The sequence below is a fragment of the Hetaerina americana genome, unplaced genomic scaffold (genome assembly GCF_022747635.1).
Source record: "Hetaerina americana unplaced genomic scaffold, ioHetAmer1.1.p SCAF_22, whole genome shotgun sequence".
Lineage (NCBI taxonomy): Eukaryota > Metazoa > Arthropoda > Insecta > Odonata > Calopterygidae > Hetaerina > Hetaerina americana.
Window position 1 is genome coordinate 5,125,329 of NW_027286786.1, and position 21,584 is coordinate 5,146,912.

The 21,584-nt window shown below is 45.6% G+C and overlaps 2 protein-coding genes across 2 annotated transcripts in view; both read right to left on the reverse strand.

Annotated features, from left to right (window-relative positions):
* The window catches only part of LOC139689333 (high-affinity choline transporter 1-like), a 172,589-nt gene extending 165,497 nt beyond the window's left edge, over positions 1-7,092 (reverse strand). Inside the window, exon 1 of the mRNA XM_071586416.1 lies at positions 6,952-7,092. Coding sequence (XP_071442517.1) covers positions 6,952-7,092 — 141 coding nt within the window. The remainder of the gene's footprint in view (positions 1-6,951) is intronic.
* A 5,513-nt stretch (positions 7,093-12,605) lies between these two features.
* LOC139689334 (high-affinity choline transporter 1-like) overlaps positions 12,606-21,584 on the reverse strand; it is a 47,196-nt gene continuing 38,217 nt past the window's right edge. The window contains exons 3-5 of the mRNA XM_071586417.1: positions 20,907-21,017; positions 16,248-16,403; positions 12,606-12,682 (exon numbers count right to left, since the gene is read on the reverse strand). Coding sequence (XP_071442518.1) covers positions 12,606-12,682; positions 16,248-16,403; positions 20,907-21,017 — 344 coding nt within the window. The remainder of the gene's footprint in view (positions 12,683-16,247; positions 16,404-20,906; positions 21,018-21,584) is intronic.

Sequence of the window (21,584 nt, forward strand, 5' to 3'; positions counted from 1 at the left end):
ACATGCGATGTACACGATAGACGCGATGGGGTTCGAACAGGATCCGGAAATCACCGATGATATCATTACTTCTCATGTACGTAATATTCTCATGCATACAATTGTAGCGTCCTGTACTTCCAAGATAATCATAGTTACAATGCAGCCATTTTAAGGTGTTGAAATCATTCGCCTCGACCTGGACGAATAATCGTATTTCACACGAATAATCACACCTTGCAATAGTAATCTGTAATATCCTTAAAGCGGGGAGCATCCTTAAAATTCAAAGAGCAAGTAATAACACATATTTAGCCTTTAAAATAGATTTCAATCACGTTACACATAATAATCCTACAGAAAACTGCAATTTTGTGAAACTAGTCGCAAAATGATTAATTGAATTCGCAATTTTTCTTTTTAGCGAAAACAAAAAGTTACTATCGATCGAAATAATTCTGATGTGTACACATTATCCTCTGGCGTCCCGCTGATCCCCCTTCGTCATTCTCATCTCTACCAAATGTCTTTCATCGTGAAGCAAGCGGAGACGCGAGATTATTCGTCGGGGACACGGTCACCTACCTCGATGTACGCGGCAATACGGATTCTCATTTCTAATGGTCTCAAACATACAGGCACTCGGTGTCAGGATTGATGTCTGCAATTAAATATGGAATATTTGTGCGGTGATGAATCTTTGTCATCAGAAAGCTACACACTCTCACGGAATATTAGGCCTAAGAACGACGAGCCAAGTAAAGCATCTTTAAGTCACACCATCATCGGACCTAACATAGGGAAAGTACATGTGGAACATCTACATACCAGCATCAATGGGATGCATCGATGGAGGAGTGTTCGGAGAGAAAATATGGAGAGGTGCTGGTTGACGTCGGTTAGGCCTCACACAGAGTGCGCGTCGAATGCTCGGGGTCGAGCGTAACTTCGGAATTGCAATCGGAGGGAAGCTGCACGTTTCCCCGAGATTCTTTTTTAACGAGGAAAGCGTCACGCTATAATTGAATTTCCTCGGTCGGGGGGCGGTAATTAAAACTAATTCAAGTACAGCTAATTCGTGTTTTAAGTTGATAGAGAAGGTTTCATTGCAGCCCCGGGCTACGTCGGTAGGAGATACCAAGACGAGAAGTTGCAAAAAGGGGCATTAACTGGTGAATAGAGCCACACATTAGGAATCCCTTTCCCCTAGCACAGTTTGTGCCTAGGAAATGGTATCACGTGTGGCAATGCAAAATCAACGAAAAGATAATGACAAGGAATCAAAATAATAAACAATAACGTTCAATTGCTGGTGACCAAATACTTCCTGCTACAAGCTCTGCCGCTGCGATATAGATTTCTCAAAGGAGCCCACCAAAAGGTCATTGAGTGTTCCCTCTCGATTGAGGGGAGGGGAGTCCGTCCACCATTGGACGTATCCTTTAAATAATAATTGTAATGGAAATGGAAATGTGTTGTAAACGCTGACGCTCCGTCGGCACTAAAGTGTTCGACGAGGCACTTCAGTGCCGAAAGCGATTCCTCTCTCGACACACTCCTGCATCGTTTCGCTTATCTAAATACGAATCGTGAGTATCGAAATATTTTTCAGTAGTTGATGGTAGCCACCCATGATTCTTGCCGCGTTTCAATTCGCTTTGAAGTGAATAGCGGTCGCGCGAAAATCGTGAAACGTGAAATGGAGTGAAATTGAGGGAAAGAGGGCACCGCTGGATTCTGATCACTCCCACGAGGGGGATTTGCGTTCGATCCATTTTTATGAAATCCAAATTATTAGAAATTTTACGGACGAATATCGAAAAATATAATAGTTAAATGTAATTGGTTGTCGGAATTCTGAGTTTTACTTGTTTAGCGTTAAGATGGCTCGGAATGGACGAGTGCCCGAGGCGGGGCGTCGAGCCCAAGGGGAGGACAGTCCACCTAGAGCATCACGGATCTCCCTTGCGTTCATTGAGTGGCATGCACGGCACATCCCCCTGAGCCATCCTTAGAAATATCTTCCCTCTGCTTTCCAGCTGCCGCCATCCAACCGTCCAAACGTTCCTCGGTAGCTTATAAAAGTCCCGATGATCTCTCCGATATTCTTAAGACATCTCCCGAGGCCCTTCGCTTAGTTCCCACCACCTCCCACAATCCCTCCGACTCCGTACCCTGAAGCCAGATGCAAAACCCTCCCCACGATCAGAACCCAATCCCCTTCCAACCAGTCCCCAGACACGCTTCTACGTATCCATAGCAATCACCTTCGAGAACTTGCACCGCATATCAGTCATTCCCTTCTTCAGTCTCGCCACTTCAGCAATTGATGGGGCGCGCATGAGGCTGCTTCGATCCATTCCGTCTCAGGGATTAATTGCAAGTGACCCTAACTCGACCCTTCGCACGCCGTTTATCTTGTCATCTCCTACAACTCCGCGGTAATTCCACCACAACAATCTAGCATGGATTGAGAGGGAATGTTTGTGGAAACGTTTCAATAAATGTTGTGTGGTGGCGAGACAGTCGCCGAAGTCACGTGCAATCGGTGGTACCATTAGTGTCCCTGAAGCACCACCTTCCGAGGGAGAGACTGTCGGCACCGCAGGCCCTGCAGAGAGTGCACTTTCTCCGGCGCACAGTGTGTGACCGCCTTCGGTCTACGACGACGGTAATCTTAGCGTCATGCTAAACGTAATGAGAGGGAAATTGCCCCGTTATTTTTTTTAACTCTCTCCTTTAGTAAATTTCTGTCTGCGAAAGAAGCGAACAATGTGCATTGTATTTGGGTCCACCGTTAATTCTCTCACATCGCGATAGTATCTCGATTGCATGCGGTGTGCCGAATCTCCCTTCGGGCTGCTCGGCCGCCGGTGGAGTGTCCATTGGGTCACGGACGAGATTCTCTCCGATGAGAGAGAGAGAGAGACGGCATTTCCCCCGTGGGGAGCAACGCGATCCCCTCGGGGTGACCCACTTGGAGCCGCCAAATGCACTGGACTGGCTGCCTCTCCTCTGTACGTGCGGACAGGCGACATTAATTTAGACATTTATAAGCAATTCCCCCCCCTCACGGTATTTGAATCATAAAATATTCTGGTGTATATCAAATCTATTGAATAGGCGTCCTTCGTTTTTTGCCAATCAATGGGCGTCGGCATTTATTAATATTCCGCAAAGTGAGTTATCAGTCGAGGAATCGTGCCCAAATATTTGGAGCCGAATATTCAACTATTTTCTCAATGCGGGACACGGTTTCAGTTTCCCCATATTCCCTCGACTGTGAAGCAGGGCAAGTACCACGCCGAAAGAGAAAAACGGGTGATGAGAGAGGCAGACCAATGAAAGCATTCGCTAAGCCCTCTCCAGGAGAAATATCACTGACAAAAATAATAAGAGAAATACGAAAAAGTTAAGAATATAATCTCCAAGATTTTTAGTTTTGTCCGTGCTTGATTTACAAACTGCCTTCACGTTGAATGCATCGTCCGGGAAAATGGTGAATGCACACTCGGCTGCATATGGCTCCTCTTAAAGTTCCCACCGCCCCCGAAAGAGGACGACATGGTCGACCGCGTCGGGAGGGAAATGGGCGTCGAAGGTTGAATCTGCTCTCTCCCGCACCGATTAGGCGCTTGCTTCCCTCTGGCCCCGAGGCGCGGGTCCCACGCGCCCGAGAACTCTCCGGCGACCGCCTCCGGGAGGGAGTCGAAGAGTGCCTCGGCAGAGGAAATCCCAACCGTCAGATGACTATCGCGTGCCGCAAGGAGCACATATCTCTTCAAACTAGGCAATACCTGTAATCTCATCCTTCCCACGGGGAAAATAATCCCCGGGAGTCGCCCACCCGACCTTAACCCAAGGACCCACCCCAGTCGTCGAACCAATCCATCCCTCCCCCAGCCCATCTGCAAAAGAATAGATCCATAGTCTCTCATAGCACGTATAATTTTTTTCCCAGTGCATATTGGCATACTTTATGTGAATTAGTATCGGCGTCATTAGGAGAAGAATTACGTGAACGAAAGAAGTGTTCACGAGAAGGTAGTTTATGACAGGTACTTAGGCCAACTAAGTACGAGAAAAAATATTAAAATTTTACAATGGAGCGTAGCGTTTTATGGACGTAAAATTTGGTCTTTGAGGCAAGAGGGGGAACGCAGATTGGATCAAGGTTTTTTTAAGAGGCGAAGAATGAAGATAGATGCAGAATAAGTTGGACAGGGATGAAGACTAACGCTAGAGTTTAAAATTTGGTGGGCGGAGACGATACGCTGTTCGGGTAAAATCCGAAAAAGGCAGAGGAGGGAGATACGTATTGAGATATAGTGAGATGCTGGCGAGAACACGATGGCGGGGAGGTTTGGGGGAGGATTGGGGGAGGGTTGGGGGAGGATTGGGGGAGGGTCGGGGGAGGGTTGGGGGAGAGGTGGGGGAGGGTGGCAGTGCAGGCAGCATGAAGGCATGCACAAGATCCGCGAGGGAATGAAGAAAGAAATGAGGTTGAACCAAAGCAAAAGGAATTCCTCTAGATTGCTGTAATAATAGTAGTTGAGTGATTATGTTAAAATGATTTTTATTGTTGATTTTAAAGCTATAATAACGATAGAAATTACCAGTGGTTCAATTATGTAGAGTGTGATAAATACTATGGTATCATTCAAATACATCATCTCAATGAATGCAATAATTTATTTCCCAATATTTCACATTTTTTTAACAGTTTTGGCTGATTGTTTTCTTCGCACCCCCGACAGATTTCAAAAATGCAGTTTGGAACATATGGCGTCATCTCCCGCCCATCGTGGGCACCGCTGAACGATCTATTGCCCACTTGTGCGTGACGAATCCTATTCCGACCGCGTGATTCTCTTTCGAATAAATATTCATGCGCACACCTAGTTCCTCCCGCAGCCCGACTCCGCCCAGCATGAGGAGAAGTTGACGGGCAGACCATGGGGTCTGAGCGGGGAAGAGATTTGGCTTTTCCGAACGCCAGCTGGACTGGTGAGCTGAAGATGGAAATGGCAGAAGGCAAAGAACAGGAAATGCATGCGATACTGGGCACAGATCGGTTGTTATGGACCAGCAGAGACCCGCCTTCCACTAGGAGATCACCTGCAACATATGATGCTTCCTTCCTCCCCCTCGTCTCCTCACCGGCAAGCAACTTGCAACTTGATTCATTCTCATACCCAGGGATGGCATGTCCGCCGCCGCTCGCCCGCTTCCCCCGGCCTCTTCCTCCCGCCCGTACATTTCAATCCCTCCCCACTCTCGCCGCCCACGCTCCCCTCCCCTTCGACAAAACCAACGTCCAGAGAAAGATAATGGTTGTACTTTGACTGAATTAGCTAATGGTAATGACTCCATCCACTTGGCACTTGTAATGAGGTGCCGTGAAATTGTTGAATTAATTCAACTACAACTGACAGGGAAAATATTAAAAACAGCAGAGAATGGATCTAAATCCACTAACTTATTTATAGCGGTGTATGGAAGTGAGTGTTCGGTCACCAAACATTAAAGAGTAAACGGTGGTGTTACCGTGCGGAAGCATTATGCATACACAACTGTTCAATTGGTTGTCATGGCCGCTGCATTCTACTCTTACGATTACGAATTGCGAGAGAGGGAAAAAGGATTCCTTGGTTTTTTTCGTTGCACGCTACGCAACCAAGGAGAAAACTCTATATTTTAGTATTACCAGGAAATTCGCGAGGTTTTTTATAGTTATGCATACCCACAAACATTCACATAAATCCCGTGATGAATTCGCCAGGCATTGCGTGTTTCGCGGATGGAATAGAATCCACCCTGCAATATTTCACAGCTCAGGTTCACGGGGAGAGGCGTCGGAGGGGTGTGAGATGCTGAGGAATGGCTTTGAGCCAAACGTCTTCGAAGGAAACTTCATTTGTGCGGGAAGATCATGGAATGGCATGGTGACGGAAATCTGCTGACGCGGTCTTCTGGTCATAATTTATTGATCTCTTATGAGGATTGATCTTCAAGTGGACTTCACCGCTAACCCAATCTGGTCGCCTTTAATATTCGCATCTTGCCAACCGGCTGGGGTCCGTCTCGGGGTGCACGGCCACCCCCTGGGGTTTGCGGAAGAGGCCCGAGCATCAGTGCGGCGGGGTCGTCAGTCTGTTTCACTTGTTCGCAGCCCACGACGCTCTTGCCGTGCGAGTGGCCCTAAGAGAGAGAGCTTTGACCTCTGACCGAGGGCTTGCGCTTGCCTCAGTGGAAGTTACCGTTACGAACGATGAGGCCCCCCATTGGCGTGGTCTTTAGTGTGACTGCAGCAAATGTGAAGGACAACTTTGTTTCCCACGGTCAGAATTAATTTAATCGGTAAGACCCTGGGTTCGTCGCTTTGCAACATCTTCAGGTCCGCAATGTTAACCTTTGTGAATCGTACGTGGGGAAGATGGGGGGTGGACACCGGAGATGACCCTCGCCTCCTGACACTCCCCACCCACCAATCCACCCCCTCCGCAATCGTCAATGCATTGTCGGTCCCTTTGCCCCTATATCCTTCCTTCAGCCCACTTGCCCCTCCACTCTCACCGACTTCCACGCGTGCGCAAGGTGCGTAATAGGTCCATTGCGCATCTGAAAATGTCGAGGGGTAATGGAGCACGGGTCGAATCGAATGAACATGGATGGCGAAGTTAAGCCTGCTCTTATGCGTGACTTTTATGACGTTGAGCATGATAACAATGACCGGATTGCAAAGAGACGGGATAAATATGCCCCAGATCAATTTCCCTGAAGCACCAAGCGCCACTGACCACTGGCCGGGGTCCCCGGGGGAAATGTCCCCCACCCAAACGACTCACTCCGCTCCAAGTCTTCACCATCGCATTCCGCCCCCCCCCCCCCCATTGTTGTGGACGGCGACGAGCACCTGCGGAGGCACGCGGTCGCGGCGCGCCTCCCTTCGAGGTGCGCCGCCCGACTCACCAGCCCGAGCACCACGAAGGACACCTGCACCACGTCCGTGTACGCCACGCTGTAGAGCCCCCCGAGCATCGTGTAGATGGCGGCGAACACCGCCGTGCCCACGACGGACAGCGTCCAGCTCATGTCCAGCACCACGCCCATGGCCGAGCCTACGGCGAGAGGTCATATATATATATATATATATATATATATATATATATATATATATATATATATATATATATATATATATATATACATTCAAACACGAAATCCCGCCAAACGGCGAAAAAAAAACTCATTTATATAGAAACAAATATAAGGAAAAGGGATAGGAACACACATAAAGGACGAGCACAGGAGAGGTGGGGAAGGCGGAAACCAGCAGATCTCGAATGTAAAAATATTTCCTAGAGCGAGATTTGAACTCTGGATCTTTCCACTTGCCGGGCGGAGGCTCTTAACCACTTGACCTATCCAGGAAACATAATTTACACTGAGATCTGCGATGCTTTATGCCACCAAGTGCCCCGATTCTTTGGCCAATAGTTGGCGTTAGGCAGCTGTTTCACCCACCAAAGGAGAAATAGACAAGACGCAGAGGAAAGGATATTAGTAAAGGAATCATACGACATCATGAAGGATGAGAACAGTGCGTTTCGTGGCACGCATAGCCAGAAGAAGAGACGAGCCACATTGGCCTAATACACATTCAAACACGAAATCCCGCCAAACGGCGAAAAAATACTATAATATTTATATAGAAACAGATATAAGGAAAAGGGATAGGAACACACACAAACTCCTTTATGTGTATATATATATATATATATATTTTACACACATTTGCATGCATATTGAATATATATGTGTATATATATATATATATATATATATATATATATGTAAAAACAGATTTAGATTTTTAGTATATAGAAACACAAAGAAAGGACACTCACAATTTGTTATTTGACGTTTCGACAGCACGGCTGTCGTCTTCAGAATCAATTCAGAATTTGTTATTTGACGTTTCGACAGCTGTGCTGTCGAAACGTCAAATAACAAATTGTGAGTGTCCTTTCTTTGTGTTTCTATATTCTAAAAATCTAAATCTGTTTTTACATATTTGTGCGTCGCCAAAGAGCGTTCCATTTCGAAGATATTTTATATATATATATATATATATATATATATATATATATATATATATATATATATATATATATATATATATGTATATATATATATATATATATATATATATATATATAATATTCGTATAATGAGTGGATGAGCAGTAGTAGAAGTAGGAGTCTTAGAAGTCTATTCTAAGCGCCTGGATGCTAATGGTGGGGCTCCAGCTCTCATCAAGGGTTGGTCGGCTCCAGGCCGACCATTCTTTAACTAGGTGCTGGAGCGAAAACCCTCCTTCCAAATCGATGCTCTAGACTTCTGAATTGAACGAATGAGTGAGAGGCTGAAAACCTCTCCGACAAGAACCATCGGACCAAATGGAGCCTGTTTGTACCAATTTTGCCCGAGGAAAATCAAGAGTATTTCAATAAATAAACTAAGTTGAAAACTTCTATAGCTGTAACAAGTGCTATTACTTATTACGGCTCTGGGAGTTTTAATTTTATTTCATTAGTTTACGAGGCCGTAGAGCTCAATTTCTTTTAAGTATTCCGATAGTCAATTATGAAAGCACACCTAATTAGAAAGATCATCAGCTGGTCATTTGAAGGAACCAGGAGTATTTAGTTTTTGATTTTTTATAAGTTTACCGATTGTGAGCGTCTAACGTTATGTTAATGAAGTTACAAGCTGATTACGTAATGATTTGGATGATTCATTCCATAATCATTGAATTTACGGCTGCAGTAACGTATCCTAATTTCATTGGTTAACGCCTCGGACATGTGTGTTGCATTCTCTTTTGTCCTCCACTCGAAGGGAGTTCCCACCATGGTCACACATCGGTCATCGGGAACCCTTAAACCCAGCTTCACAATGTTTTTATTTTGAACCCTGAGGAAGTAAATATAGCGATACCTATTATATTATTCAACAGTACCACTGTTACTTGCTACGTCAACAACACTTTGTCCCTCAAAAAGAACAAACAATCGTAGGCATTGAAACGTGGTCTATTTTTCCCCATTAGCCATTTTGGAGTGGTATTGAGTTTGGCGTGCGTCGGCCACTTAGGATTATTTTGCGTCTATTTAATTCATCAATTAAAGTAGTCATTAAAGTTACTGTTCAGTGAATCGTTCAATTGAAGTTTTTCAATTCTTTCAGAATCGATGAATTGTTTTCAGGCTCTTAGGATTAACGCCGAGTAGCCGCCCAAAGACAACCCTGATATGGACGCGCGCTGCTCGGCATTTGTCGCGTTCCATCGGGAATGTGTCCGGGGGGGGGGGAGAGTGGGGGGCGGCGCACCTCGGGGGTGCATTCTCTTAATCGTAGACGCGCAAACACATATTCTCCGGCGTGGGACTGCGACCTCTTCGGCCACGTCAGCTATTATGTTCGACATTGCTCCAACACCCAACTTTGAACAGTGTGGTAGTGACTTCACATCGAATTAAGTTTTCTAGCTTGTCCATTTCCTCCTGCTTAAAATGTACCTTAGATTTAAAAATGTACTCCGATTTCTTCACATATATTTACTATATAATATAATTAGCACTTCTCAAATGCCGTGAGAGATGTAATAATAAAGCCTCTTTAAAATCACTGTAGAGACTAGGCAAAAGGAAAATAGTTATTATTTTTGTGAGATGTGGCGATATTCAGACGCTAAGCTAGGTCTACGATGTAATCATTTCAATTAGATGATTACTTCAGCTGCTTGCAGACTTGTGTTTTGGGGACTGAAATTGAATAATTTGGCAAGGAGGAATTTATTTTGCATATTGGTAGTTGATATTCACCTCAATGGTGTATATAACGTGATATAATCACTTTGAATGACCTTCTAACTGGAGTCGCAGGTGTTTGCGGGCACCCGACTGAGGAGCCGACGCTGCCCGGACCACCTTTGTCTTTCGCTCGCACCCTTCGACCGATCTGGCAGGGGCGGCCCTACCGGGAGTAATTATCTCATCGCCCCCGCCAGAACAGCTCTAGGAGCCAAGGAAACGAGCAAGTCATTTCATCACACCGAGGTCATGGGAGGGGAGACTATTTATTTGAATAACAGTGTTGAGAAAGGCATTGATAAATCAACTTAATTATCATTCACTTGATAAATATGGACGGACTTAAGGAGTAAAGAAATTCAAAGACAGAATAAGCGCGTGACATGCATGTGTGTATAGTTAAGGATGTGGGGAGGAGAGATTCGAGTCGGAGCGTTCGTAGCATTGAATGGGATGACTGGTCGGAAAGGCCGGAAAGGTTATGAAGTAGGTGAGTGATGGCATTCCATCGGTGGAGATAGAGACAGAGGGAGGAATTCATAGAGACTTTTACAGGTTAATTAGAGGAAATAATTTGGAGCGTTCCAGGAGAAAGCACCAGGCAGTGATTGGTGCGGGCGAAGGGAGGCGGGGGAGTGGAAGGAATTGCTAATTACCGCGGAGGGAAAGCAACGGTGCTCTGCAGAAAATGGTGCTTGAACCGACGACACTGTGTTCAAATATCATCGCAGGTATGGGCAAACACGAAAAATGTGGGAGAGACCGGAAGGCTGCAGTTGTACATATTAGATCATGGTCGGACGCAGGTTCAGAAAAAGCGTCATCAACTCACACAGCTTCCATGGTGCGGATGGACGCTCAGATCATAACTTAGTTGCCATGAAATGCAAAATTTTGAAATTCAAAAGCATTGCAGGTTGAAGGTGAGTGCCAAACTGCAATCTTGAAGGTTTAAGTCGAGGAAAAACGAAGGGGTGCCCGGAAAAACTTACTTAATATCTAGATAGGAGAATGGGAAGATGCTGGGAAATATGGGTGCGGAACGGAATGGAAGGAGCAGCAAAGGAAACAAAAAGAATGGCGAGAATTGCGAACCAATGGGCCACAAGAGAGATAAGAATGAAGGAAGAAAACGGAAGAACGCGAAAACGGATGTGGGGAAAAGAAGAATGCACGGAGAGTTTTGAATGTTCGAATTTCACTACATCATACCTCCAACAACTCAATTTGTAACACGATACCCACCATAAGACATGAGGTAAGTTGCTAGCAGGGCCAGAGGATATTCAGGTTAGGCGAAAGGAAAAAAAAACGCACAAGAAGAGTTTTATGGTATAATTATGAAGACTGCCAGTCTGGCGCTCGTAATACAAGGGCCGTTCATCATGGAGTGATCGTGCAATTTTTACTATCTAAATTTATCGGGGAAAGTTTTAATTAGCGTATGCGTGTTGTTATCATAATATTTGATGCAATTATGGTACGGGGTTTATCGACTTTTAGTCAGTATTGCGTCAGAGGAAGACGTTTAATGATGTAACAAGTTCAGTTTGCCTACACCTGCTTCTGATGAGGAAAAAGGCTTTGCAGGAAGGTGTCTCTTCAGAGCAGGGGGCAGGAAGAAGTCACACGGAGCCGCGGTATCGGCAGGATGAGGATCGCATTGCTTTCCTCGAGATATTAAGCAGCACCACAATGCGATGCACGCGCGGTCATCACCCTGCGCCACATCTAGTTTGCTAAAATAGAGGAAACTTGAGCTCTGCGGCCTCGTGAAATAACAAATTAAAGGAAAGCTCCTATAGTCGTAATTAGTTAGCGCCACTCGTTCCAAAAGGAAACATATGAATTGTCGTGATGGTTTATGAGAGAAGGAATGCCACCGCAGTGACCAACCACGACCTCTTAACCAGAATACCCTTCTGTAGTAGTTTGCGGGAATGTTACTTCCTCGCCAGTGGCCAACTACAGACGAAAACACCCAATCGGGTCCATTGACAAGAGTTCAAGGGACTCCATTGAGGATACCTGGGTTTATGAACAGATATATACGTTATCCGTGACTGTTTACGGAAATTAATTCTGTGCCAGGGACGACCACGGAGCTGACACACTCACAAGCGGTCAGGGAGACAGTCACTTGCAACAGAAGGTTGCATTGTCCATTCCCTCATGCACTTACAACCTTTTTCACGAATAGTGTGCAAGTGTTTGTGTCTGTAGTTGGTCACCGGCGAGGAAGAAATATTCCCGCAAACTACTACAGAAGGGTATTGTGGTTGAGAGGTTGTGGTAGGTCACTCTCATGGAATTTATTTTCCCAGATGAAGATGAATATTTATCTCCTATATTATGCTCTCTCTAGAGATATGAAAGCTGGAAAGAATTTTCTACGCGCCATTCACTTAACTTTGAAAAATGATATGAACGTAAATCTTCCATTGGCTTTTGAAACCATCGCTATCGTTTTGAGGTATCTCCTAGTTGTGCACTAGAAAATAAGAGACTGTGAAGGCGAGAGGGGCATAAACGAGCGGCGAGTTGCTGGGGCGAGGTCCCAAAGGCGCCACGTCGCGCGCTTCCCCCGCCGCCTGCGACAGGAATCTGTCTCGAATGGTAGTCAAGTCAAATCAATGATACCACACATGCATTATGCATTATAACATTAAAGTGAAATATTTACAAAAAGTAGTGCGAATAAAACGTTTATGGGCACTTTATTGAGCACTTGCTTGAAAATGGAATGTGTCATAGACGTAGATAGCTTGGATCCAGGAATATAAGATGGCGACAAAGAAGGAGAGACTCGACGGCAGATGCACCAGCTGTAAATATGAGAGGAATGGATTTACAAAGACTTCGACACGGAGCGTATTTCTTTATGGATTGGAGACTTGGTCTTTGAAGTGACACAATCTCAGGCGTAACTTGGAAATCCTTCATGACGAAAGAAGACGCTTGACCTTTCCAATTGTTATGTTTGGGCATATTATCATATGCTTTTGTGTGTTTATGAGTGTGTATTTTTGGTATTTTGTGTTTTTTTAGGTATTGGTTTATTTGTGAAACCCTTCGTCTCGCTATTTTCCAGTATTTTCATTTCGCATTCCTAATGGCAAACCCATTCACTGCCTCTCTCCCATTTCTCTGTTCACCTTTGATTGCGTTCCAATCTCCCACCATTAACATGTCCTTTCCTCCGGGAACATTCCCGATCACTTCGTCCGGTCGATCCAATGCACAACCAACCACCACCACTACTCCCTCTCTACTGCAGCTCGTCGTCCACACGTGCGCCTGAGTGACATTTAAATCCAGTTGATTGCTCATTATAATTTCTATCATTCACCTGCTCTGTGTTTAATATGCTTCCTCCTCCCATGTCCGTTCAATGCCACTGCCTCCGCCCTTCGTTGGCTCGCTCCCCTCCGCTCTGTATTACTCAATAACTATGGATCAAATCAACCCCACCTCTACAAGGCCTGTCCCTATAGTAGGAGGACAGAGTTGACTATAAAAAATTGATTGCCAGAACTGATAAATTCACTCATAAGAGTCTTCGAAGTAGCTGCACCCTTGTGCGTCCACACACACACCACTGCCAGCGTGTTTTCCACGCCTCCGACGCCTTCTGTATGGCGGCGTCAGGACTGCTGCTATGCTCCCTCGTCACGGCCTGTTGTAACGTTTCCACCGAGCCGCAGTGACATCCTTTCAGCATAGATTTGCGGAGGTGGGGGAAGAGGAAGAAGTCTGGTGCGGCATTGTTTAAAACATTTGGGTCCTCACTCTCGCATGGTCGGGAAGCTCTTGGCAGAGATCCGCGTGCGAGTTTCATTTTGTCCTTTGTCCGAGAGCACTCGCGGCACTTAACTCCCCCCACACACCTTTCCCATGCCCATGTTTTCGGTCACCAGTCGATGCACATCACTTATAGGGATACCACGTTCATCAGAAACCATGCCAAGACTTAGTCTGCGAGTAGTAGTAGTATTTAGGGGAGGCGACCGACAGCTGAGGTCATTTGTGCCATAGGGGATGGACAGAAAAGGATGAAGGGTGGAGAGAAACCCAGCGTCGGCATTAGCCTACTCTTAATCGGCGCCAAGGGGTTCGCAGTTTAACGTCCCATCCGACGGACGGCTACTCACTCAAAGTGCTCTATACAAAGCACCTCAAGTAGGATCGAGATACCACTGAGAAAAATATCTGCCATCACCGGGACTCGAACCCGGGCCTCCTGGGTGGGAATCGAGTACGTTAGCCACCGCACCATCCCGATCCCCTTAATCTACGATCCCTGTCCAAGAAAGTCTTCCCTCTTGCAAGATTTCCGTCGTTTTCCGAGGTCGAAGGACGTCCTGAACGTTCGGCCTCTTCGACAAGCTCTCTAACCTTCCGAAACAATTTGCGCCCTAAAAAAAACCCGATTTACTAGTGGCGTTATCACCATAAGCTACCTTGAGCATGCCATGGGTCCTTTCCCCGGTTTTGCTTAGTTTTACGCAAAATTGGATGGCTTACCGCTGTTCCAATAACCGGTTCATGACGGAGCGTAACGAAGTCACGTCGTAGAGGTTTCACACACGAACGAATCGCACTCCGAAAAGGCTGGGAGCCAATTGGCACCGACCTCCAGCCTTTCTTGAGACTCTCCTTCCTCGAACCCAGCCAGAGAATCCGTCACCCGTCCGTCCTTCAGTCCAGGGAAAAATAAGTCCCACTTCTTTTGGGGCAGGCCTTCCATCTCCATCTCACCTCGCGCAGCGCTACCTGGTGATAGATTCCCTCTCCTACTCGATATTGTCCGCCTTCCCTCTTGTCTGTCTTCCTTCCATCCGCTCTTGAGTATTAGTCATAGTTTCAAGGGAATATGGCGGTGAGCGCTCCCATTGCCCTTTGTTGGGCGCCTACCCTCGAAAGAATGACCGAGGTGCTTTCCCGCTGCATGGGAGTGTTTCGACTGTGGCGCCATTCCTGAAAATGCCAGCCTCACCTCGGTTCTCTGCAGCCACTTCACTCACGATGAGAGGCGCAGCGACGGGCGGACTACGAATCACTGCTGTCCTCTTGGTATGTCCTTCAATCTCTCCGCCACTGCCCGGCCAGACGAATACTCATTGCTCAGGTCTTAAGAACTTTCAGGGGGAGGTAGTGTGTTGCATTGCGAGTTTTATAGATGAAGTACGAGGGTCATCCGGAAAGTAGTACCCGTTCGTGCCGCATGAAGTGCTGACGACGCGAGTAGCCGCTGGACGAGGTCAGATAGCTTCAGTGGCTTGTCTGCCTTCTCTGAGCCAAGTTGCGTGACGCTAGCATTGCCTGTGTTGTTTCTGTGATTGTTTACAATGTTTAAAAAAATTGAGAACGCCGCCAGTTGTGAAGTGAGGGCAGTGATTAAATTCCTCAATGCAAGAAACGTTCGCCCATGTGATATTCATCGCCAATTAAAGGAGGTGTATGGAGACAATGTAATGGACGAGTCGTCTGTTCGGCGGTGGTGTCGCAACTTCAACATGGGGAGGGGGAACACACACGACGATGAGCGTTCGGAGAGACCGTCTGTCATTACAGACCAACTGGTGAGCTCAGTTGACGAATTCGTGAGGAACGATCGGCGCGTCACAATTGATGACATCTGTGAGCATTTTCCCAATGTTTATCGAACAATTGTTCATGAAATTGTTAAACACCATCTGCATTATGCAAAAATTTGTGCAAGATGGGTCCCTCGCGTATCTCAATGAGCTGGCGGCGAAGGACTATGCAGCAGGAATACAGAAACTTGTCACACGTTATGACAAATGCCTTAATTTGCTTGGAGATTATGTTGAGAAGTAGTTTAAAGTATCCTCTTTCAAATAAAATTTTTTATGTTTGTTAATATTTACTTTTGTGTCTTTATTTCACGAACGGGTACTACTTTCCGGATGATCCTCGTATTTAACATATAAAAATTGTGTTATTCCACAGAAATTTGCTAGCACAGCATGACACATTTTACCATTTCTTTGTTATGTTCAAGCTCATAGGTTGGGGTTGGAGCGTTTTTTAGGTGTTTCTGAAAATATATGATAGTCTTTTAAAGGTCAATAAATCCATATTTCGCCAAATTCTCGACTTAGCATATTGATTTCTTACTTTTGCCGAAATATTTCACACGCATATGCCATTTTTCAAAGTGCACACATGTGAAACCATTTGAGGCTTGACCTAAACTTAAATGAATACATTACATGCTTAAATGTGCGCATAACCGCTGACCAGAGATACGCCCTATCACGTGACCACCCGTCCGTATTCGGATCGGCGCGAACTAAAAAGACATGCCCGCCCTCGTACCAAATTGGCACGGGCGTGGGAATGTTGGCGGTACTGCCGACGGCTCACCGAGTGCCGATAGTACAGCGGCGCTTCGGAAGATGTCTCCGAGGACGGCCGGCGTCGCGACGAGCGCCCCGACGCGTGGGCCGTACCTCTCCTGGATGGGGTCCACCAAAGTCTCGTGGTCCGCAGTCCTCATGGCCGTGGAGAAACAGAGGCCTCCTGCAATCAATCAAAGGCATTGTGCACCAGGAACCGCGGATCCCCGTCGGAGTGGCGTGTCGGACGGGGAGACGTCCGCATATGCCCCTCCACGGCAATCAAACCGAAATTTGGCTTTGACAGTTATGCACAGTACTCGCCCCATGCCCACAGCACTACAATATTCTATTTGTGCGAAATTCACGCAATCCAATGGTGACAACAGGGGTTGCGTTCCTTCCCCAAAATACCACCTACACGTCCCCAGAAATGTCTTGTGTCGATGCCGTGCCTGAATTTGTAGGTTTGCCTTGGTGGGAGCGATGTAAACAAGAGTCATCATTGCTCCACTGTTAAGAAGTAACAGAAATACTCCCGTGATAGGCGAATTTGGAGAGAGAGGTGTTAAAATGCATTTAAGAGGTATTTATTTGAATAATTTCTGCTCTCAGAGCGTATCTGACCCAATGGTCTCCATGGAGGATCGGAGGAACCCGAAGCTCGGTTGGATCTGAAGGGGACGTACGTGGATAGGCACCCTTAAGATGGCGGCGGATGGAGACTGGAATCGACCTTGGAAGTATGCCTCACCCGAAGTCTTCGTCTCGCGAACATTAGAGTTGATGGCATTTCTCCTCGGGACACCTTTGTATCTCTTATTCTAGAATCTCATTTATTATGCAGATTAAATATCTCAATCGTTGACATTAAATTGCAATTTTACTTTTTGAGTCTATCAAAAAATGGATCAGCATTTTCCCAAATTAAAATAGAAAGTTCATTTTTTCACTGTTAATAGAAAATTAAATTTTTTGTTGCAATGTTTCCATAGGTAACTGTTTGGCTTCTTCTGGGTCAAAACGCTTATAGCAAGAGAACTACAGGAAAGATTTTAGGTAAATTTGTGATGGCATCTTAAAACGTTCGGTCGCTTTCCAAATATCGCAAATATCTTTAAAATATTTACAAAGACATATTATGTGAATTTTCTAGAAAAAATCAGTTAAATTAAATGAATAGCATCTAGTATTAGAGAGCGTAGTGGTATTCTTGTGGGTATAATGTTGGACTACTGACCGGCGAGTCCGGTTTCGATTCCCGGGACCCCTCTGCTCCACCGAAGCTGCGTGATTTTTCGGATGCAGTTTCTTACTCGGAAACTCTAGGCGGCGCAGGGAAGGACTAGCCCCCATTATTACTCCGTCGTCTGTGAATGTCAGACGGCAGTAGTAGTAGTAGTTTAATAGGGGAGGCGACCGACAGCTGAAGTCATTTGTGCCATAGGGGATGGACAGGAAAGAATGAAGGGTGGAGAGAAACCCGGCGTCGGCATTAGCCTACTCTTTACGAAAGGCGCCAAGGGGTCCGCAGCTTAACGTCCCATCCGACGGACGCCGTACTCACTCAAAGTGCCCTCCACAAAGCACCTCAAGTAGGGATCGAGATACCTCTGAAAAATATTCAACACCGCCGGGATTTGAACCCGCGCCCTCAGGGTGGGAAGCCAGTACGTTAGCCCCCGCACCATCTCGATCCCCCGTCAAACGGCTTTTAGGACTTATTAATAAGTGAGGCCTACCCTCACCTGTCAAACCAGCCTTCGGGTTGATTAATTTGGTGATGTTATCTAGCATTAACTGATGACTAAATTTAATGAGAGCTTAGAGACGTTTATGGACTCATTATTATCATCGGTATTTCGTCATTACCGTTACAAGTGACAATCAACTGCTAATACCACGTGCAAACTTGAATGTTTGCTAATCAGATAACTGTGTAATGTCCATCGTCGTGTCTGTAGAGCAATGGTATCCAATGTTTGCTAATTAGATAACTGTGTAATGTCCATCGTCGTGTCTGTAGAGCAATGGTATCCAATGTTTGCTAATTAGATAACTGTGTAATGTCCATCGTCGTGTCTGTAGAGCAATGGTATCCAATGTTTGCTAATTAGATAACTGTGTAATGTCCATCGTCGCGTCTGTAGAGCAATGGTATCCAATGTTTGCTAATTAGATAACTGTGTAATGTCCATCGTCGGGTCTGTAGAGCAATGGTATCCAATGTTTGCTAATTAGATAACTGTGTAATGTCAATCGTCGTGTCTGTAGAGCAATGGTATCCAATGTTTGCTAATTAGATAACTGTGTACTGTCCATCGTCGTGTCTGTAGAGCAATGGTATCCAATGTTTGCTAATTAGATAACTGTGTAATGTCCATCGTCGTGTCTGTAGAGCAATGGTATCCAATGTTTGCTAATTAGATAACTGTGTAATGTCCATCGTCGCGTCTGTAGAGCAATGGTATCCAATGTTTGCTAATTAGATAACTGTGTAATGTCCATCGTCGCGTCTGTAGAGCAATGGTATCCAATGTTTGCTAATTAGATAACTGTGTAATGTCCATCGTCGGGTCTGTAGAGCAATGGTATCCAATGTTTGCTAATTAGATAACTGTGTACTGTCCATCGTCGTGTCTGTAGAGCAATGGTATCCAATGTTTGCTAATTAGATAACAATGTAATGTCCATCGTCGCGTCTGTAGAGCAATGGTATCCAATGTTTGCTAATTAGATAACTATGTAATGTCCATCGTCGCGTCTGTAGAGCAATGGTATCCAATGTTTGCTAATTAGATAACTGTGTACTGTCCATCGTCGTGTCTGTAGAGCAATGGTATCCACTGTTTGCTAATTAGATAACAATGTAATGTCCATCGTCGCGTCTGTAGAGCAATGGTATCCAATGTTTGCTAATTAGATAACTATGTAATGTCCATCGTCGCGTCTGTAGAGCAATGGTATCCAATGTTTGCTAATTAGATAACTGTGTAATGTCCATCGTCGCGTCTGTAGAGCAGTGGTATCCAATGTTTGCTAATTAGATAACTGTGTAATGTCCATCGTCGCGTCTGTAGAGCAGTGGTATCCAATGTTTGCTAATTAGATAACAATGTAATGTCCATCGTCGCGTCTGTAGAGCAGTGGTATCCAATGTTTGCTAATTAGATAACTATGTAATGTCCATCGTCGCGTCTGTAGAGCAATGGTATCCAATGTTTGCTAATTAGATAACTGTGTAATGTCCATCGTCGCGTCTGTAGAGCAATGGTATCCAATGTTTGCTAATTAGATAACTGTGTAATGTCCATCGTCGGGTCTGTAGAGCAATGGTATCCAATGTTTGCTAATTAGATAACTGTGTACTGTCCATCGTCGTGTCTGTAGAGCAATGGTATCCAATGTTTGCTAATTAGATAACTATGTAATGTCCATCGTCGCGTCTGTAGAGCAATGGTATCCAATGTTTGCTAATTAGATAACTATGTAATGTCCATCGTCGCGTCTGTAGAGCAATGGTATCCAATGTTTGCTAATTAGATAACTGTGTACTGTCCATCGTCGTGTCTGTAGAGCAATGGTATCCAATGTTTGCTAATTAGATAACAATGTAATGTCCATCGTCGCGTCTGTAGAGCAATGGTATCCAATGTTTGCTAATTAGATAACTATGTAATGTCCATCGTCGCGTCTGTAGAGCAATGGTATCCAATGTTTGCTAATTAGATAACTGTGTAATGTCCATCGTCGGGTCTGTAGAGCAATGGTATCCAATGTTTGCTAATTAGATAACTGTGTACTGTCCATCGTCGTGTCTGTAGAGCAATGGTATCCAATGTTTGCTAATTAGATAACAATGTAATGTCCATCGTCGCGTCTGTAGAGCAGTGGTATCCAATGTTTGCTAATTAGATAACTATGTAATGTCCATCGTCGCGTCTGTAGAGCAATGGTATCCAATGTTTGCTAATTAGATAACTATGTAATGTCCATCGTCGCGTCTGTAGAGCAATGGTATCCAATGTTTGCTAATTAGATAACTGTGTAATGTCCATCGTCGCGTCTGTAGAGCAGTGGTATCCAATGTTTGCTAATTAGATAACTGTGTAATGTCCATCGTCGCGTCTGTAGAGCAGTGGTATCCAATGTTTGCTAATTAGATAACTATGTAATATCCATCGTCGCGTCTGTAGAGCAGTGGTATCCAATGTTTGCTGCGGGTTCAGTCATTCGGATTCTTTTCCGCGCATACAGGATTTGTTGGCCATTGTCCGTATTTTCATTCATCGCTCTGGATGAAGGCAACGGCCATCGGCTTCTGTATGCTTGATGGAGGAGAGGGAGACCCGAGGGAATTTTTCCCCTCTCGAGGGCGGAGCCCTGAGGTCAATGGGTGGGCGGGCGATGTGGCAGGGGCGGTGCTGGGGAGGTGAATACAAAGAAGATCAACCATGCCCGCTTCTCCAAGGTGCCCTGTACTATTAATCGGTAAGAGTATGAAACCTCCTTGATTAAGTGATCCCAGTCACCCTAAAACCCTTTCAAGCTGGCTTGTTGTGCGTGGGAGTGAGGCGCACACCGCCGAACGAAAGCTCCCTCGCCGCTTGACCATGCACCGCTCCTTCCCCAATCCAGAGGGCCCCGCGCACCCGCCCATCCCACGCCCCTCCACTGGGCCACTCACCGATGAGGAAGCTGAGGCAGTACCCGATGGGGACTTGGCACCAGAGCACGCCCCTGGCGTAGACGGCCTCCGGGATGCCCCCGAGCAGGGCCTCGGCCCCCATGCACGTTGCTGGCGGGTGGAAGAGAAGAGAGACATTGTGGGTGAGAGGAAGGCGGAGTTCATGCTTCGGAAGTGACATGCACCCCTTACGATACTATTGATTAATTATGCGAATTTGGGCTTCCCCCCCCCCCCCTGGAGGGCAATCATCCAACAATGCACCCCCGTGGGAGCAACCCCTGCGGATTTCTTTAGATCACCAGTGTAGAATATTTACAGTAGGTTTGGCTGTATTCAGACAATTAGGGTATGTGCGAACAAATTTCTCGTACTTCCCATTCATACAGCTGCATAGATCATTTCAATTCAACCATATTAATCTTACATTGACATTCTCTGGCAATAGTGTACTCAGGAGTAAATGACTGGGTCACTGGCCCAATAGTAGTGATTATGTGATCCTTATCTGATGTTGTGAGTTTAGTTTGGACGTATTTTGTCAGAAGACATTTCAGATCAATGAAGCGTTGAGTCTTAATGCTCTAATCCCGGAATGCGAACTCTTTCATAATGTGGTCAATCCACTGTAAAAATCAATCAGGGGCCGTTGGTGCCAGACTGGGCATTGTGCATTTT